This window comes from Salmo trutta, chromosome 35, assembly GCF_901001165.1.
Source record: "Salmo trutta chromosome 35, fSalTru1.1, whole genome shotgun sequence".
NCBI lineage: Eukaryota > Metazoa > Chordata > Actinopteri > Salmoniformes > Salmonidae > Salmo > Salmo trutta.
In genome coordinates, this window is record NC_042991.1 from 29,709,387 (window position 1) to 29,729,755 (window position 20,369).

Sequence of the window (20,369 nt, forward strand, 5' to 3'; positions counted from 1 at the left end):
TTATCGGGGGTGTCTTGCAATTTCCTATAATTTCCACCTGTTGTCTATTCCATTTGCACAACAGCATGTGAAATGTATTGTCAATCAGTGTTGCTTCCTAAGTGGACAGTTTGATTTCACAGAAGTGTGATTGACTTGGAGTTACATTGTGTTGTTTAAGTGTTCCCTTTATTTTTTTGAGCAGTATATAATATGTTTCTAAACACATTAATGTGGATGCAACTATGAATAAATCATCAATAATGATGAGTGAGAAAGTTACAGAGCCAGAAAGATCCTACCCCAAGACATGCTAACATACTAAGGCATGCTAAGGGGAGGTTAGAATTGTTTGGGGGGGTATGGTATTCATTTCTCTGTAACTTTCTCACTCATCATTATTCATGATTCACTAATGATTATCCGTAATCATGGTAGCGTCCATATTAATGCAGAAGTGTGTAGAAACATATTATATTCTTCTTTTCAATACAAGTGAATCCAAAATGACACAATACATTATTTACCATTAATTTTTCTATGCAAAAACACAGGTATTGGAACAAACAGTTCTGAAAATCAACCTGCAATAAAGCATGCTGGGAAATATCATAATGATGGCGTGGTTTTGAGTTGTCTTGAGAAAACATACATTTGTAATTTACTCAACAAGCTTTTTTAAAATTCAGCTCGCTTTCGAGCAGAGTTTGTTGTGATAACAAACTTTAACACATTAGCTCAAATTCTTGTTTGAAGTCCACTCAACTCACAGAATAACGCTGATTAAGCAATTGGTTAAGTTGGCTGTTTTACACTCTGACGTCGCCATAGTCTAGGGCAGGTAGCAATGTTGATTGTAAGGACAAAAGATGACACAAGCACACAAAGCATGTTTTTCAAATATGGCTGGATAGTTGCACAGACAGAACAATAAAATTGAATTCACCAGATAACCATGTCTGTGTCTGAATGTGTCTGTGATGACGTTGAATCAACATGGAAAACTAATTGGATTTGCAAAAAGTAATCAACATAAGAGCATTTTGTATTTTCTTTTTAACCCAACTTTTAACCCAAATCTAATGGCATGGTGACATTTTGGGTTAATTTCACGTTGAATTCACCTTAGTTGATAAGTCAACCAAATGTAAATCAAAACTAGACGTTGAACTGAGTCTGTGTTGAGTGGGTATGCCCTAGTGCACTATTTTGACCAAAGCCATGGGCCCTGGTCAAAAGCAGTTCACTATATGGAATAGCATGCCATTTCGGACACACAAATTATTGGGGAGGGACGTAAGTGAATAGTAACTACCTAAAGACTTTATGAATATGTTGAATATATCTTTTGCACGTTTATGATCTATGCACTTACAGCTGAGGCTGACATGTTTGAAGTTATGCCTAAATGCACTTCCAGAATTGACCGAATTGAAATGGAATTACTACTGTAAGTCGCTCTGGATAAGAGCGTCTGCCAAATGACTAAAATGTAAAATGTAAATGTAAAATGGAATTGACCCCAACCCTGATGAGCATACCAATGATAAAGGCTCCGGACCAGGTTTAAGTTCCTACTACTGTAAATTGACGTTTAGAGCTATTTAGTAGGTCTACATGTGGCCTACACAGCTGTTCTCTACTTTCCTCTATTTAAAAAAAGTATACTCCTTACATGAAAACTAATCATCCGAATAGGGCTATGAGGAGACACATATAGGCCTAGAAGACACCTGGAATAATCCCTTTAACTCAAAATGTATCAGGTGAGAGAGCTGATAGCAAGATTTCGCACCGGACCTGAAAGGGGAATATTTGGTCGTCCTTGTCCAGCTCCTCGACTATTGGGCCGTTTCTCTTTGCTTTCAAACATTTTTCATAGCCTAAGTACTATGATTCTCCCCTCAGCTCGGTGTAGCCTCTGACGTATAATACAAGGATGTAGCGGGTGGCCACAGCAAGGGTTAGTGCTATCCGGAATCCTTGGTACGTCCCTATCCCATTTGAAGTATACATTTAAAATGGTTAAGGTAGGGGTTAAGGTTAGGGGTAGGGATTAAGGTTAGGGTTTAGGGTAGCAGCGTCCCAGTGATTCCGTATAGTAGTCATGTGAGGGCTGTCTCCATCGCGCGCTTTGAGATGTCGAAGTATTGCACATGCGCACAGCAGCATCCGAGGTGGAGTTTCATTCATACACAAAGCCTCAAAATATCAGGTTGTTTTCTAACAAGGCCATCCATATTCGTTTTTTTCTACATTGATTGCCGCTTTTTGCGGTTTATTAGGGCACGAGGAATAGAAGCCATACAATGAAGAAACGTTATGTGGACGCAAGCAAGCTACGGAAAATGAAAAAGATAAAAATTACGGAGGAGATATCTGAAAGGTATAGTGAGGTGACGCATCGACCGGATGCCGTTGCTTTTGTTGTTGCTAGGCTTTGTGTAATGCGCATCTTCGTCATTCTCACCTGATGTCTATTTTTATCACAATAATTGCTTCTTCCCTTTAGCCTACTCTTGGACGCTGTATGATATGGAAAAGGGCATTGTGGTTGCTAAATAGGCCTACAAACATTATAGCGGAGTCAACTTGAAAAAGAAACCTTTGCTACGTGATGTGGGTAGTTTTTACAGTACATGATTCAGGCTATCTTCTCTCATTTGAAGGCTAACCATTCAATTATGCTACAATAATCAGAATGAAAATCGTGTAGGCTATTATTATTATTATTATTATTATTATTATATGCTCTGACCTTAATAGATATAGGCCTTCTTAAACCTATTCGTACAATATTATGTTACGACCAGGTAGCCATTTCAGGCATTTAGTTACAGACAGCGTGTCTAGACCAATAGAGAATTCGCAGTGTCCCCTTTGTGACGAGACAAAGCGCTGTTCCGTGGATGAATGCACTAACTGGAAGTTGCTCTGCGTGTCTGGTAAAAGGACTACAATATACATTTCAATTGAGATCATCTCCTCTTTCCTCTCCTTTTTGTGTGTGTGTGTGGGGGGGTGGGTACCCAGTGTCGCGGATGAAACGTCGTCATGGTTACCAAACAAAAAGGGGGTTGCTGTAATAACAGTACGCTATGGAGGTGTCGAGCGCACGAACAAAGGAGTTGTTGAAAACAAGACAGGAGTGTAGTCTATAATGAGAGAATGCAGGCATTATCTTATCCAAGTGTCTATTTTCTACAAGATGATAGCCTATATAAAACTAGGTTATGTTCCCAAATGTTAAATAATGTAATGTTTCGTGATTACAATATTTGCCTAATGAGATGAATCCCTATATGAGTGTATGATCACCTAATTTAATGAAGCTTTATATGTGTAAGTCTGTTTATTATATTTATTGACGCAAGACTTCAAAATGTTGTGCACACTTTTTACATAAAAGTAACAGTGTCTTTCACAGTTTGCTAATATTCCTGCCAAATGCATGATAATGACAGGCTTAGGCCTATATCGTGAGAAATAAGCTACATTTAGCTCTTCCAGTAGATTAACTTTTTTTTTAACCTTCAATCACAGATCATCAGCATGACATTTTTACCATTATTTCAATAAAATTATAACACACACATTTTACATCAGAAGATTTTATTTACAAAAAGTTATATCCACTAATTTTCACACTTGTGTTTTTTCATCAGAAATGAATGCTTATGGTAACCAGTGTGTAAAATATGACTGTCCTCTTTTGTTGCAAAACACTACACTGGGTGTACAAAACATTAGGAACACCTGCTCATTCCATGACATAGACTAACTAGGTGAATCCAGGTTAAAGCTATGATCCCTTATTGATGTCACTTGGTAAATCCACCTCCATCAGTGTAGATGAAGGGGAGGAGAAGGGGGGGGGTTATTAATTGATTTTCAAGCTTTGAGACAATTGAGACATGGATTGTGTTTGTGTCAGAGAATGACTGGGCAAGACAAAAGATTGAAGTGTCTTTGAATGGGGTATGGTAGCTCACCGGTTTGAGTCAAGAACTGTAACAGTTTCCCGTTTGTATCAAGAATGGTCCACCACCCACCATCTCATATTACTGTACTGATTCATTTTAAAATATATATATATATATTTTTTTTAAATATGATGTCACAAATGTATCATTTGTACAGCTCGTTACAAAAAATGTCATTATTTGTAACATTAGACGGTGTAAAACCTTGCAATGCTAACTTTTTGAGGCGGATATATCTGGGGGTTTTTCAACAAAATGTGATTGTTTGTCTCTATGAAATGAAACAATCAAGTGATAGGTTTCAAACAAATACATGTCTGTCGTTGAACAACCCAATGCCATGATTAGATAGTGAAAAAACACACCAGTCTCTTTCCTAAGTTCTGTGGTGGTTCATTTCTTTACTATCAAATGAGGAGAGATAAACTTATCACACAAGTCAGAGTTATACTTAAACTAAATCTTTAATCACTTATTAATAAGGGAGCAGGTCAATACAACGCACACATATAAAGTGAATCGATTGAGTGCTCTACGATAATGATGGCTGGTCATGGCTGGTCGACGATTCACGCTCAGATGATTCGTTGAGAGCCCCGAGACAAAAGTACAAAGGTCTTTTATAGCCAAGATACACCCCTTTCAACCTACATGACGAACAACAGATATATAGAATTGGTCACAAGGTTAAGATTTGTATGAAAGATACCTATAATACATAGCAGACAGTATCTGCTGTGTCAACAGTTTTCATTGTGTAGAGACCAGTGTCTGGCCTTGTATTGAACAGAAACATTAACTCATCCTCTGGAATGCTCTTTAGGTTTTATCACCCAAAAGACATCGTAAATCTCCTGTCAGTATTATCTCCCAGAGGCCCATCCTCAGTAGAACACACACACAATAGTTAACAGAATACTCTATTATGTTGCATAAAACAACCATTTGATGCAATAAAAGTATTATAACATAATCTTGCAATTTTTCCCCATAGTTCTTTAAACAAAAAAAAAGAATTTACCAACATTTCTGAAAATGGATATATAGCGTTTTGGAATGAAACTCTTCATATCCTCCTCTTATGCCTGTTTTGCAGCGCTTACACCTTTCTGAAGTTTATGATCGTGTGGACTCTGGTGCTCCTGGCAGATTTTATACTGGAATTTCGATTGGAATACCTGTGGCCCTGTTGGCTATTCTTCAGGAGCGTCTACACCACTTTCCACTGCCATGGGCTGGTGAGGACTATCAGTTAGCTTGTATTCCAAATGGCACCCTATTCCCTATAATGTAGTGCACTACTTTTGACTAGAACCCTACTTTTGAAAGTAGTGCCCTATATTAAAGGGAATAGGGTGCCATTAGGGATACAGCCCCTACCTTAATGGTCTACTAGATGGAAGTTAATAACAGTAAAGTATTGAGATCAAAATATTGTTGAAAATAGTTTTAGGCCTTGCAACCTGTTATATAAATGTTATAAACCTGTTATATACGACAGCCATTGTCTTCTTGTTCGAAACTCAAGCAGACAGAATAAAATGTAGCTGTCCAACACAGCACCAACATAATGTCTCTCTGTTGCAGGTGATTTGTGTGGTGTTTGTGTGTGCGGCGTTCACCCTGGACATCTTTTGTTTCATTTTTGTTCCCCTCCACTGGTTGTTCTTCGCAGCCAGCACCTATGTCTTATTCAATTACATTTGGCACACAGGTAAGTATATCAAGCCTGTTTTACAGCTTAACAATATGTATTGTATTGCCTAGCTGTGGAATGCCTTAGATAAGGATAATGTAGAATGTTATTTAATTGTTGTCTAACAAGTCACACGTTTCTGTAAAGAGTTGAAACAAACCATTCCGGTAACAGGTGAAACCTTCCATTATGTAAACATTTACAATTATGAAATCTGCTATTTATAATAAAAATTATGAAAATGGACGTAATTTAATGTTTCAACCCGTTACAGAGAAATGGAACCGCATTATGCTGTTTTGTTTGTAAAAGCACAGTTCTGATGGTAGCTACACTGGCAATGAACATAAGCTTAGTATTTTCTCTTGGTTAGTTGTGATGTTTTTTTATAATAATTGATTTATTCTTCTCAGAGAAAGGCATCTGTATGTCAACGGTGTCCCTGTGGGTGTCCCTGTGGGTGATGCTGGTGTACACGGATGCTTCGTTGAGGCTCAAAGATCTGAACAACTCCCACGCCAACCTGTCTCATCTCTTCGCTGCGCACTGGTAGGTCGATTGAAACACAAAGCACTTCTCACCAAATGTTCACCCTCGAGCAGAATCTTCCAAACAAACCCAGTGTATACGCTGTAGATACTTTCTAAATGCCAAGGATTTTCACAACCGCTTGAATTGAGTGGGTTTAAGCTAACGTCTTAAAATCGCAATGAATCACAAGTGGCGTACTCTGCTCATGCATGTGTTTGTCATCATGACACACAATAATGTAGGCCATTATTTAATATTTATTTTCTCTCTCCCGCTCCCCCCTTCCCCCCAGCATTGGCTACCCTGTTGTCTATCTGGGGTTCGACGCCACATGTTACTTCACCAGCATCTTCAAACTGCGGACGCAGAAAGCTGTGCAGAGCGAAAACAACTTCCATATGCACCTCCTGGAACAGTCCCTACCTCTGGGCCTGCAGCTTTACCCCAAGAGCATCACAGATGACAACGGCAGTAAGTACAGCTTTACCCCAAGAGTATCACATACACCAACGGCAGTAAGTACAGCTTTACCCCAAGAGTATCACATACACCAACGGCAGTAAGTACAGCTTTACCCCAAGAGTATCACATACACCAACGGCAGTAAGTACAGCTGCAACGGCAGTAAGTACAGCGGAGATTGTGCTTCTACTCATTCATTTCTGCACTGTTTTACACTGTTATGAGATGATTCCCCAATGGTAGTACTACTTTGTTTGGTAAGTCAGTTGTTTTCAGGTTAAGCCCTTTGGATGGGCCCTGCTAAGGCAGTTGTTTTCAGGTTAAGCCCTTTGGATGGGCCCTGCTAAGGCAGTTGTTTTCAGGTTAAACCCTTTAGATGGGCCCTGGTAAGGCAGTTGGTTTCAGGTTAAACCCTTTAGATGGGCCCTGGTAAGGCAGTTATTTTCAGGTTAAACCCTTTGGATGGGCCCTGGTAAGGCAGTTGTTTTCAGGTTAAAACCTTTAGATGGGCCCTGGTAAGGCAGTTGTTTTCAGGTTAAACCCTTTGGATGGGCCCTGGTAAGGCAGTTGGTTTCAGGTTAAACCCTTTAGATGGGCCCTGGTAAGGCAGTTATTTTCAGGTTAAACCCTTTGGATGGGCCCTGGTAAGGCAGTTGTTTTCAGGTTAAAACCTTTAGATGGGCCCTGGTAAGGCAGTTGTTTTCAGGTTAAACCCTTTGGATGGGCCCTGGTAAGGCAGTTGGTTTCAGGTTAAACCCTTTAGATGGGCCCTGGTAAGGCAGTTGTTTTCAGGTTAAACCCATTAGATGGGCCCTGGTAAGGCAGTTGTTCTCAGGTTAAACCCATTAGATGGGCCCTGGTAAGGCAGTTGGTTTCAGGTTAAACCCTTTAGATGGGCCCTGGTAAGGCAGTTGTTTTCAGGTTAAACCCTTTGGATGGGCCCTGGTAAGGCAGTTGTTTTCAGGTTAAACCCTTTGGATGGGCCCTGGTAAGGCAGTTGGTTTGAGGTTAAACCCTTTAGATGGGCCCTGGTAAGGCAGTTGGTTTCAGGTTAAAACCTTTAGATGGGCCCTGGTAAGGCAGTTGTTTTCAGGTTAAACCCATTAGATGGGCCCTGGTAAGGCAGTTGTTCTCAGGTTAAACCCTTTGGATGGGCCCTGGTAAGGCAGTTGTTTTCAGGTTAAAACCTTTAGATGGGCCCTGGTAAGGCAGTTGTTTTCAGGTTAAACCCTTTGGATGGGCCCTGGTAAGGCAGTTGGTTTCAGGTTAAACCCTTTAGATGGGCCCTGGTAAGGCAGTTGTTTTCAGGTTAAACCCATTAGATGGGACCTGGTAAGGCAGTTGTTCTCAAGTTAAACCCTTTAGATGGGCCCTGGTAAGGCAGTTCAGTACATAGAGAAAGTGGAGCCATTTGGAACTCATATAATGCCAAAGGAGGAAATTTTTAGTTAATGCTCCACTTTAATATCCCTGTGCGTGTAGGAAGTAGATAAATGTTACATCTCACTGTGAGTTCAATACTCTGTAGCTAGATATTGTCTTTGAAATATAGCTCTTTCGCTCTACAGACTCAAAGTGGAGGCCTAAACCTGAGTCCAGTCAGTACCAGTGTCAGAACGGTGCTGTGGCGTCTGACGAGAGACTCACCATGGACTGCCTCCAGATCCACAGCGGGGTGGAGCAGGGAGGGACCGAGAGGGGTGTGGAGGCAACAACGCTGGGAGACTCAAATCCCCAGCCACCCCCGTCCTCCAAACCCAGAGACCCCCCCACCGACGGTGGGACAGGAGGAAGGTCGACAGGAGGGTCGACTGAGTCTTCGGCCACCACCGAAAATCTACCTCAGGAGGAGCAAGGCGGCAAAGTCCCCCGTGCCGCCAAAAGCTCATCCTCCTCCCCCAAAGCACGCAAAATGTCCCCTGGCGCCGCTAGCATCCCTTCGCCTCCTCCCACTGGCAGGGCTGAAAGGAAGCAGAAGAACGGGGCCAAAACGGTCAGCCCCAATCGGCACGCCGCAGACAAGGGCCCCGCCGCGTCAAATCCTCACGCTGACCAAATCACCAAGTAGGGATACTCCGCCGCCGTTCACTTTGATTTCATTGTCTTTGGAGACACACAGAGTGATGGTTCTCTTCTTATTCTCTACCTCTCTCTCTACCTCCCCCATATCTCTTTTCCACTCCCTCTCCACCTCCCTCTCTCTCCACCTCCCTATCTCTCCACCTCCCTCTCTCTCTACGTCCCTCTCTCTCACCTCCCTCTCTCTCTCTACCTCCCTCTATCGATTTCCCTCCCTCTCTCTACCTCCTTCTCTCCCCTACCCCTACCCCTTCTCCCTCCCCCTCTCCCCCATTTCCCAGGCTGGAGCAGGAGATGAGGAGGCTGAAGGGCGAGCTGCAGGCCAGCAGACAAGGTGAGCAGGAGCTGCGCAGCCACGTCTGCAACCTGACCAACAGCGAGCACAGCCTGAGGCCCGAGGTGTCTCTGCTCAGGCAGAACAACGAGCTGCTCCAGAGCAAGTGAGTGATAACATTGCATTTTATGGTCTATTTTGTTTTGCCTCGCATCGTGACCCTATTGCCCTGTATGTCTGCCATACACTGTTTTTGGCTCCCTCTGCTGGTTAGTAGGCAGGTAGCCTAGTGGGTAGAGCATTGGGCCAGTAAACGAAAGGTCCCTTGTTTGAATACCCGAGCGGACAAGGTGAAACATCTATAGATATGTCGTAATTCTACACTGTAAAACAACACTTTTCCCTGCACCTCTAGTGGATGTGACAATAAAATATTTACTGTTTCTAATTATCATATGCACTGACACTCTGTTTGAAATGTTATGTCATGTCCCCCCTCTACCCCACCACCCTCCACATATGGCACTATTACACTGAGTATTGTACTCAAGCCAGGTTAGCACAAGTAAGCTATGTGGTGTAGTACCTTGATGCAATAATGTGATTATACTAAAATGAAATAACTAACTATGTTAAAGATGCAGTCCGGGATCTTAAGCACTTACAAATTCATAACATATTTTACACATTGGAATTCCAAACATTTCCTACAAATTGCCCAAAAAAACAGGACGGAACATGAAATTAATTACGTGGTACCCAATTGTGCAACATTTTCAGGGACCCGTTTTGGCTCGTGAGCACTTCTTCCAAAACTACTGGCTGAAATTATACTTTAGCTTTGGAGAATCCCATGAAGTGCTGCTGAAATCTTTTTCACGTTTCGAACCTTCTAACCAATTTAGTGGGAATGGAATGTATTGATTCACATACACCAATGCTGCATGCGAAATGCACCTTATTGGGCCCATAGGGCTCTGGTCAAATGTAGTGCACTATGTAGGGAATAGAGTACCATGTAGGATACACACCAAATACTCCCTTTAGTCTAGAACAGGGATGGGCAACTTTGATTGGGGTGGGGGCCACCACTAGTGGCTCATGAGTTTGCGTACCCACAGGCCTCAGGCCTACAAAAGGGGGCATGCGGCAGTTGCCCATCCCTGGTCTAGAACATTGTGGTTTGACTCTGTTTCAGGATCTTGTCTCTGACCAAGACCAAGCAGAAAGATAAGCAGATCAGCGCCGTGCTAGAGAAGAAGACCAGAGCAGAGACAGAGGCCAGGCTCTCCATAGAGAAACAACTGGCCGAACTCCAGGCTCACAAACTAGAGGAGGCGGCCATCTTAGCTCGTAGTAGTCTACCAAACAGGTATGACACTCACTCTCTCTCCTTCCGCCATTATTTTGTATTCAAATGCATATAAATGTATGACTTGCATGTTACACAATAACCTTTACCCTCAGATGCTATTGAGGGTGCGTCCCAAATGGCACCCTATTCCCTATGTAGTTCACTATTTTTGACTATGGTCAAAAGTAGTGCACACTATATACAGTGCCTTCAGAAAGTATTTATACCCCTTGACTTATTCCACATTTTGTTGTGTTACACCCTGAATTCAAAATGGATTCAATATTTTTTCACCCATCTACACATAATACCCCATAATGACAAAGTGAAAACATGTTTTTAGAAATTTTAGCAAATTTATTGAAAAAGAAATAGAGAAATCTAATTTACATATGTATTCACACCCCTGAGTCAATACTTTGTAGAAGCACCTTTGACAGCGATTACAGCTGTGAGTCTTTCTGGGTAAGTCTGTAAGAACTTTCCACACCTGGATTGTGCAATATTTGCCCATTATTATTAAACAAATTCTTCAAGCTCTGTCAAATTGGTTGTTGAATATTGCTAGACAACCATTTTCAAGTCTTGCCATAGATTTAAGTAGATTTAAGTCAAAACTGTAACTCGGCCACTCAGGAACATTCACTGTCCTCTTGGTAAGCAACTCCAGTGTAGATTTGGCCTTGTGTTTTAGGTTATTGTCCTGCTGAAAGGTGAATTCATCACACAGTGTCTGGTGGAAAGCAGATTGAAACAGGTTTTCCTCAAGGATTTTGCCGTGATCATTGCTCCATTCCGTTTCATTTTTATCCTGAAAACTCCCCAGCCCTTAACGATTACAAGCATACCCATAACATGATGCAGCCACCACTATACTTGAAAATAGGGAGAGTGGTACACAGTAATGTGTTATTTTGGATTTTCCCCGAACTTAACACTTTATATTCAGGATAAAAAGTGAATTGCTTTGCCACATTTCTTTGCGGTATTACTTTAGTGCCTTGTTGCTAACAGGATGCATGTTTTGGAATATTTTTGTTCTGTTCAGGCTTCCTTCTTTTCACTCTCTCATTTAGGTTAGTATTGTGGAGTAATTACAATGTTGTTGATCCATCCTAAGTTTTCTTCTATCACAGCCAAACTCTGTAACTATTTTAAAGTCACCATTGGTTTCATGGTGAAATCCCAAAGCGGTTTCCTTCCTCTCCGGTAACTGAGTTAGGAAGAACGCCTGTATCTTTGTAGTGACTGGGTGTATTGATACCCCATCCAAACTTCACCATGCTCAAAGGGATATTCATTGTCTGTTTTTGAATTTTTACCCTTCTACCAATAGGCGTCGTTCTTTGCAAAGCATTGGAAAACCTACCTGGTCTTTGTGGTTGAATCTGTGTTTGAAATTCACTGCTTGACTGAGGGACCTTACAGATAATTGTATGTGTGGGGTACAGAGATGTGGTAGTTATTAAAAAATCATGTTCAACACTATTATTGCACACAGAGTGAGTCCATGCAACTTATTATGTGACTTGTTAAGCCCATTTTTACTCCTGAAATGATTTAGGCTTGACATAACAAAGGGGTTGAATACTTATTGAGTCAAGACATTTCAGCTTTTCATTTTGTATTAATTTGTAAACATTAAATCTCAATTTAATCCATTTTAAATTCAGGCTATAACACAACAAATTTGGAAAAAAGCGTGAATACTCTGAAGGCAGTGTTTGAGTCAATGTTCCAGATCAGTGGTTCTCAAACTTCTCAAACTTTTTGGGGTCGGAGAAAATTCATCAGGGACCCTCATCATCAAAACACAAAAAATAGCATACAAAGACTTTTACTATGACTTCGGTAGTGCATGGCCGGACTAACCAAGTTTCAGGCCCTAGGAAGGAACATTTTAAAGGCCTGCCTCTTGGCATCAGAGCGAAAATGTTGCAGTTTTCTAGTTGAAATTACAGTACATTCATGTATTGAGAAGTATTCAATACAAGACCTATTGAGTTGAAAAAATATAATTGGTGGAGTACTGTGGATACCAATAACCCTGTGACCCTCCCAGGCCCATGTTGCCCAGGGTTAAGAACATACATTGTAGATTAATAATATTGTATTGTATAGCACCCTCTAAAGTTAATCGGATCGCTTGGCCAAAATTAATTTCATCTGTTGTTGTTAGTAATATTCATAAAAAAAGATATATATTTTGAGATCTGACAGCGGTCCCCCTGCAGTACCTCCATGGATCCCTGAGAACCCCTGCTCCAGATCATTCCTATTTTCACCAACACTTGCTTTCTTTCTTTTATTTGCTGTACTATTAACTTTCTTTTCATTGCAGCCGGTAACAACAATCATAGTTAAAAAGCATAATAATTAGTGAAGTATAATATTTGTTTTACGCAAACAAAAGTACAGATGGATTTCAAAATGCCCCCCTCCCAAAATCCCAAGATCGCTCGCTGTTGATGATGTCATGTTTCTTTGTGTTTGGACTACCCCACCTCCCCAATCCCACAAATAAGCAGCACCTCTCTGACCGCCTGAAACAAAGCATGTACTATTCTCTCTATCTTCCACCACACTAGGCAGGAACACTCTGTGACCCTAATGTTAAGGAAAAAAGAAAAAGATCTAGAGACAGAGTACAAACAACTACAGCTGGAGAGTCAAGGGAAAGAGGGCCGTCTAATAGCTCTAGTGAATGAAGTGGAGGTAAAAAAAATAAATACTACTCTTTCACATGAGTGGGTTCCGTACGAATGTACGTGTCGAGTTTGTGAGTTTTCACGTCTTGCTCGTTGTTGAAGTGATACTCCGTTGTCTTGTGTTTTTGGATATGCCGTTTTGTAGACTTGTGGCTTGTTGCGTGTGACTATCTGTGTCATTATTTGTGTTTGTGGATTTGAGTAGCAGGAAATGGTGTTTGGGCCAGTGCTTTGAGGACTTTCAGATCATCAGTTTTTTTGTGTTGGCCTGAACTCAAGTACTGTAATGTGGGCACATTGTATTTGCATTCATCGATACTGTATGCTAACTGTATTCGTTTCACATATATTTAATATCTTGTCGTTTGTGATTATTGTTTTCTTGTGGTGACATATACTCCATGAAGCATGCAGACATTGCAGAGGAAGAAGCCAAGTCTTTCATAAAACATTGTACATCTTAAAGTGAATTCATCATAGGTTACTAGTTAGTTATTTAGTAATTCAACCCAATACAACTGTTTTACCTCCACTTAACTTGTGAATATTTAAAAACCTCTTTTACAAAAAACAAAGAAGGAATCATGTCCTTAGAGCGTTTGAAAAAATATTCAGCTCACATTGTTTTTTGAATGGCTGGCCATCCACCAATCCACCATCACTGTTGGAAATAGATATTGTGGTCATGTGGTGCATTGGTTCCCGAACTGGGGAAAATGGCTTTAATGAGGGTGTTGCAATTCTTCAGCACACAAAAACGAGTATAAAAAAAAAATGCATTCTACAAGTTTGGGGAACCAAAGCACATCCTGTTAAAAGCACCTCAGAATGACTGCTAAACCACCAGGGTCATGTTCAGTAGGACACACGGTTTACAAAGTTTTGAAACGGAAAACGAAACCAATCGTTTCTTATTGGACAACTCCAGGCAGAACCACCACGTTACACTCAATTCCAAACCGTGTTCTCCTGTATCGTACCTACTGAACACTGCCCTGTTGGTCCACGCTCCTGTGTTAGCCTGGCATCCAAACTGAATTCGCTACATTTCACCATCGCTTTGCTTTACAACAACAGTGAAACATAGCTTAATCCATTTGGGTGCCAACCAGTCTGCTTCTATGTAGCCATGGGGCTATTGCGAGTGTCTCTCTCCCTGATCCCATCCCAGGCCCTGGGGAAGTATCGTTGTGTGGAACAGGAGGAGCAGGATGTGCTGCTCTCTGCCCTGTCGGCCCTGCAGGACAAGGCTCAGCACCTGGAGTACAACCTGAGCGCCGAGACGCGTATCAAACTGGACCTGTTCTCAGCCCTGGGAGACACCCGCAGGCAGCTGGAGATAACACAAGGTCCCCCTCCCCATTTATGTTAAAGAGCTATATAATCATTTTATAGCTTTATATAATTATGTTATAGCTCTATAATTATGTTATAGCTTTATAGAAATATTTTATAGCTCTATAGAATTACAGTACCAGTCAAAAGTTTGGACATACCTACTCATTCCAGGTTTTGTCTTTATTTTTACTATTTTCTACATTGTAGAATAATAGTGAAGACATCAAAATGATGAAATAACACATATGGAATCATGTAGTAACCAAAAAAGTGTTAAACAAATCAAAATATATTTTATGTTTGAGATTCTTCAAAGTAGCCACCCTTTGCCTTGATGACAGCTTTGCACACTCTTGGCATCCTCTCAACCAGCTTCATGAATGCATTTAAATTAACAGGTGTGCCTTGTTAAAAATGTATTTGTGGAATTTCATTCCTTCTTAATGCGTTTGAGACAATCAGTTGTGTTGTGACAAGTTAGGGGTGGTATACAGAAGATAGACCTATTTGGTAACAGACAAAGTCCATATTATGGCAAGAACAGCTCAAAGAAAAAGAAAGAGAAAAGACAGTCCATCATTACTTTAAGACATGAAGGTCAGTCAATACACAACATTTCAAGAACTTTAAACGTTTCTTCAAGTGCTGTCGGCAAAAACCGTCAAGTTTTATGATGAAACAGGCTCTCATGAGGACAGCCACAGGAAAGGAATACCCATAGTTACCTCTGCTGCAGAGGATAAGTTCATTAGAGTTACCAGCCTCAGAAATTGCAGCCCAAATAAATGCAATATAGAGTTCAAGTAACAGACACATCTCAACATCAACTGTTCAGAGGAGACTGTGTGAATCAGGCCTTCATGATCAAATTGCTGCAAAGAAACCACTATTAAAGAACACCAATAAGAAGAAGAGACTTGCTTGGGCCAAGAAACAGGAGCAATGGACATTAGACCAGTGGAAATCTGACACATAGTAGGTGAACGGATGATCTCCGCATGTGTGGTTCTCAGCGTGAAGCATGGAGGAGGAGGTGTGATGGTGCTTTGCTGGTGACACTGTCAGTGATTTATAATTCAAGGCACACTTAACCAGCATGGCTACCACAGCATTCTGCAGCGATACACCATTCCAACTGGTTTGCGCTTAGTGGGACTAGAATTTGTTTTTCAACAGGACAATGACCCAACACACCTCCAGGCTGTGCAAGGGCTATTTGAGGGCCTCCTCAAATAGGCTGTGTAAGGGCCTCCACAATCACACGACCTCAACCCAATTGAGATGGTTTGGGATGAGTTGGACCGCAGAGTGAAGGAAAAGCAGCCACCAAGTGCTCAGTATATGTGGGAACTCCTTCAAGACTGTTGGAAAATAATTCCAGGTGAAGCTGGTAGAGAGAATGCCAAGAGTGTGCAAAGCTGTCATCAAGGCAAAGGATGGCTACTTTGAAGAATCTCAAATATTAAATATATTTTGATTTGTTTAACACTTTTTTGCTTACTCCATGATTCCATATGTGTTATTTCATAGTTTCGATGTCTTCACTATTATACTACAATGTAGAAAATATGAGAAATAAAGAAAAACCCTTGAATGAGTTGGTGGGTCCAAACTTTTGACTGGTACTGTGTCAAAGCTTTATAGAATTATGTCATAGGTCTATATAATTATGTTATAGGTCTATAGAAGTATGTCATAGCTTTATATAATTATGTTATAGGTCTATAGAAGTATGTCATAGGTCTATATAATTATGTTATAGCTTTATAGAATTATGTTATAGCTTTATAGAATTATGTTATAGTTCTATATAATTATGTTATTGGTCTATATAATTATGTTATAGGTCTATATAATGATGTTATAGCTTAATAGAATTATGTTATAGCTTTATATAATTATGTTATAGTTCTATATAATTATGTTATAAGTCTATATAATTATGTTATAGCTTAATAGAATTATGTTATAGCTCTGTAGAATTATGCTATAGGTCTATATAATTATGTTATAGCTTAATAGAATTGTCTTATAGCTTTATATAATTATTTTATAGGTCTATATAATTATGTTATAGCTCTGTAGAATTATGTTATAGCTCTGTAGAATTGTGTTATAGCTTTATAGAATTATGTTATAGCTTTATAGAATTATGTTATAGCTTTATAGAATTATGTTATAAGTCTATAGAATTGTGTTATAGCTTTATAGAATTATGTTATAGCTTTATAGAATTATGTTATAGCTTTATAGAATTATGTTATAGCTTTATAGAATTATGTTATAAGTCTATAGAATTATGTTATAGCTTTATAGAATTATGTTATAGCTTTATAGAATTATGTTATAAGTCTATAGAATTATGTTATAGCTTTATAGAATTATGTTATAGCTTTATAGAATTATGTTATAGCTTTATAGAATTATGTTATAAGTCTATAGAATTATGTTATAGCTTTATAGAATTATGTTATAGCTTTATAGAATTATGTTATAGCTTTATAGAATTATGTTATAGCTTTATAGAATTGTGTTATAGCTTTATAGAATTGTTTTATAGCTCTGTAGAATTATGTTATAGCTTTATAGAATTGTGTTATAGCTTTATATAATTATGTTATAGCTCTGTAGAATTGTGTTATAGCTCTGTAGAATTATGTAATAGTTCTATATAGCATTGATTTAGCCGATTGCCAACTTGAGATATGCACGTGTAGCTTGAACTTTCGCTTAAATCTTGCATTGATATCAATGGAAGATTTGCTTGAATATTCCATTTATACTGTATGCCCGATTATTATGTGAGGATTTCACACTGTAAGGAGAGATTAGCTACAGTAATTCAGTGACTTAATACATCTTTTTTTTTAAATCTGTAACTCCTCCGTCGCTTATCATGACTCTACTGTACCTCTGTCCCACAGGAAAAGTACTCAAGCAGGATAAGGAGATTGGCGAGATGAAACGGAAGATCGCCGAGGTCATGGCCGTCAGTCCTGGCATGTCCTTCATGACGCCGCGGCCCGCCGTACCGCAGTACCTCACCAAGTTCCTCAACTCAGAGCGCTATGTGCTCAACCCACGGGCGCTGATGTACCAGTGTCTTAAGAAATAAGAATCCATCACGACCTGTTGAAAACATGCGGTAGACCATCTTAAGCCTTCTCTTGAGCAGGGCTCCGTCTGTGCAGTCACTTGTAACACGTCTATCTCCTAGAGACGGAGAGCACCCAAGAGACTTCCTGGATGTGGCGACGATGTCACAGTGCTCAACAACATTCTCAGTCTCAAGGATTTGTATACGGTAGTTCTCACAAAACATAAACTGTCTGAGATGATTACCTTCTCAGTAACCCTCCATAAATCATTGGCGAGGTGGGAAACAAAAAGCCTTTGGCTGCTTCACAGGTGCTTCATTCACAAAGCAAATATTCCTCAGTCTTTCCTCTGAAGAAGTATTTGAGTTCAGAGGACTTGTGAGATTACTGATGCCTAAGGTGATGTGTTAATGTAACATTGAGCTCCCTTGGCTACAGTAAATATGACATTTCATAGATGCTCGTCCGTTAGGACACTATTGGCTTTTTAATTCAGAATCCTGGCACAATGTACCGTGTAATGTGATTTGGGTTGAGCAAGATTAGGTTGGAAGAGATTGGGCTGTCTGAGCTCACTCTTAGCAACTCTGTCCTTATGTCGTTGTTTTCGGTTTCTCTCTCCTATTCATTTGCCTTATATTGATGGGCAACATTTATTCAATGCATGTATTGCCAGTGGACAAACCCCTGGCCTTGATTATCAACCTTTTGGGTCCTTTGGACAGTGTCACTTCAAGTTAAAGATGATCAGGTCGTACCAGACCTGGGTTCAAATACTATTTGAAATCAATACTTCCTTGAGCTTGTCTGGAACAATGGAACCAATAGCTTAGTTGCAAGAGTCCAGACCCAAACCATCTGGGTTTGAACTCTTCGAGACAGACTAAAGCAAACGCTAAAGTATTTCAAAGATTTCAAATAGTATTTGAACCCAGATGTGGTTGACGCCACTGTACCATTTACCAGTCATGTTAAGTCATCTGAAAATTGATATTGTCTATAAAAGTTGGGCAGCATTGTGAATAACATGGATATAACATGGAATTTTGTGGACCAAAAATTGTGTAGCGATGTGCAAAATTACCCGTAAATTGAATGTGCCTATAAACATTACTTTCAAAATAGGAGGTAAAACACTATTTAATGTGAGACAGTAATGTGTTTGAATTGAAGTGATATGTAATGTTTTTGTAGTCTTTTTTTTACACACACACACACACACACACACACACACACACACACACACACACACACACACACACACACACACACACACACACACACACACAATGTAAAGAATTTGAAAACACACCCCGAATTGTTTTTCAAATTGATGAATACTAATGAAGTTGATCTTACCATTTTTTGGTCTCTTTTTGTTAGATTTAATGTTTACAGTTTTCTATCAAAACAATACTTTTTAGGCTTGATGTACTTTTCACATGGAAGTTTACTGCTTTAATTGAGTAAATCAATGTTTTTGTCAGCATGACACTGGTGTGTGTAATACAGTACAAGTTCTTTGGGCACAACGTCATTGGTGACTAAAGATTGTGCAGTACATACATATTATAGTTCAAGGGCTCAAGGTATTCTTACAATTCTGATGAAACAGTTGATAATAAAAAAAAAATGTACAAATTAACCAGTTACCACAGAACTTGCTTTTTCTTAAGTTTGAAATTCACTGCTTGACTGAGGGACCTTACAGATAATTGTATGTGTGGGGTACAGAGATGAGGTAGTCATTCAAAAATCATGTTCAACACTATTATTGCACATAGAGTGAGTTCCATGCAACTTATTAATGAAGCCCATTTTTACTCCTGAAATGATTTAGGCTTGACATAACAAAAGGGTTGAATACTTATTTATTTTACCGTTATTTTACCAGGTAAGTTGTCTGAGAACATATTCTCATTTGCAGCAACGACCTGGGGAATAGTTACAGGGGAGAGGAGGGGGATGAATGAGCCAATTGGAAACTGGGGATTATTAGGTGGCCATGATTGTATGAGGGCCAGATTGGGAATTTAGCCAGGACACCGGGGTTAACACCCCTACTCTTACGATAAGTGCAATGGGATCTTTAATGACCTCAGAGAGTCAGGACACCCGTTTAACGTCCCATCCAAAAAACAGCACCCTACACAGGGTCCCCAATCACTGCCCTGGGGAACTGGGATATTTTTTAGACCAGAGAAAAGAGTGCCTCCTACTTGCCCTCCAACACCATCTGGTCTCCCATCCATGGATTGACTAGGACCAACCCTGCTTAGCTTCAGAAGCAAGCCAGCAGTGGGATGCAGGGTGGTATGCTGCTGGCTTAGCAAGTCACATAATAAGTTGCATGGACTCACTCTCAATTATTGAGTCAAAACATTTCAGCTTTTCATTTTGTATTAATTTGTAAAAAATTAATCTCAACTTAATCCATTTTAAATTCAGGCTGTAACACAACAAATTTTGGAAAAAGCGTGAATACTCTGAAGGCAGTGTTTGAGTCAATGTTCCAGATCAGTGGTTCTCAAACTTCTCAAAATGTATGGGGTCGGAGAAAATTCATCAGGGACCCTCATAATCAAAACACAAAAAATAGCATACAAAGACTTTTACTATGACAACGGAACGATTTGATTAGTGTATTGTTAGCTAGCTACATAGTTGTCTTTGTATCAAAGATAAAGGTAAACGCAGCCACTGCTAGCTAGCCAACTCTACCAGCTAGCAGTACTGTATCATTTTTAGTCAATTAGATTTTTGCAACATAATCTTAACTTTCTGAACTTTCGAGTTGTGTAGTCCACTTGTGTAGCTAGCAGGACTGACATTGTGTTAGCTAGCCAACGTTTAATTACTTATGCGTT

General features: G+C 39.9%; 1 protein-coding gene across 2 annotated transcripts; it reads left to right on the top strand.

Moving 5' to 3' along the window:
• Positions 1 to 2,050: 2,050 nt before the first annotated feature.
• Positions 2,051 to 18,624, top strand: si:dkey-12h9.6 (macoilin). 2 transcript variants are annotated; one of them, XM_029734141.1, is made up of 11 exons: positions 2,051 to 2,365; positions 5,059 to 5,200; positions 5,550 to 5,676; positions 6,072 to 6,207; positions 6,482 to 6,660; positions 8,220 to 8,715; positions 9,012 to 9,170; positions 10,203 to 10,376; positions 12,947 to 13,073; positions 14,238 to 14,415; positions 17,329 to 18,624. In XM_029734141.1, exons 1-11 carry the CDS (start codon positions 2,289 to 2,291, stop codon positions 17,517 to 17,519), a joined length of 1,986 nt encoding a protein of 661 aa, XP_029590001.1. In that variant the 5' UTR covers positions 2,051 to 2,288; the 3' UTR covers positions 17,520 to 18,624. The 2 variants fall into 2 exon arrangements, 1 of the variants encoding a protein (XP_029590001.1); XR_003871896.1 differs by lacking the exon at positions 12,947 to 13,073 and having other exon boundaries at positions 17,329 to 17,405.
• The last annotated feature ends 1,745 nt before the right edge of the window (positions 18,625 to 20,369 follow it).

Excerpts from the sequence above, each read along its gene's own strand:
- si:dkey-12h9.6 (XM_029734141.1), top strand. The coding sequence starts at position 2,289 with ATGAAGAAACGTTATGTGGACGCAAGCAAGCTACGGAAAATGAAAAAG. Across the intron at positions 2,366-5,058 it reads ACGGAGGAGATATCTGAAAG|CGCTTACACCTTTCTGAAGT; the intron begins GTATAGTGAGGT and ends CCTGTTTTGCAG. Across the intron at positions 5,201-5,549 it reads CTTTCCACTGCCATGGGCTG|GTGATTTGTGTGGTGTTTGT; the intron begins GTGAGGACTATC and ends TCTCTGTTGCAG.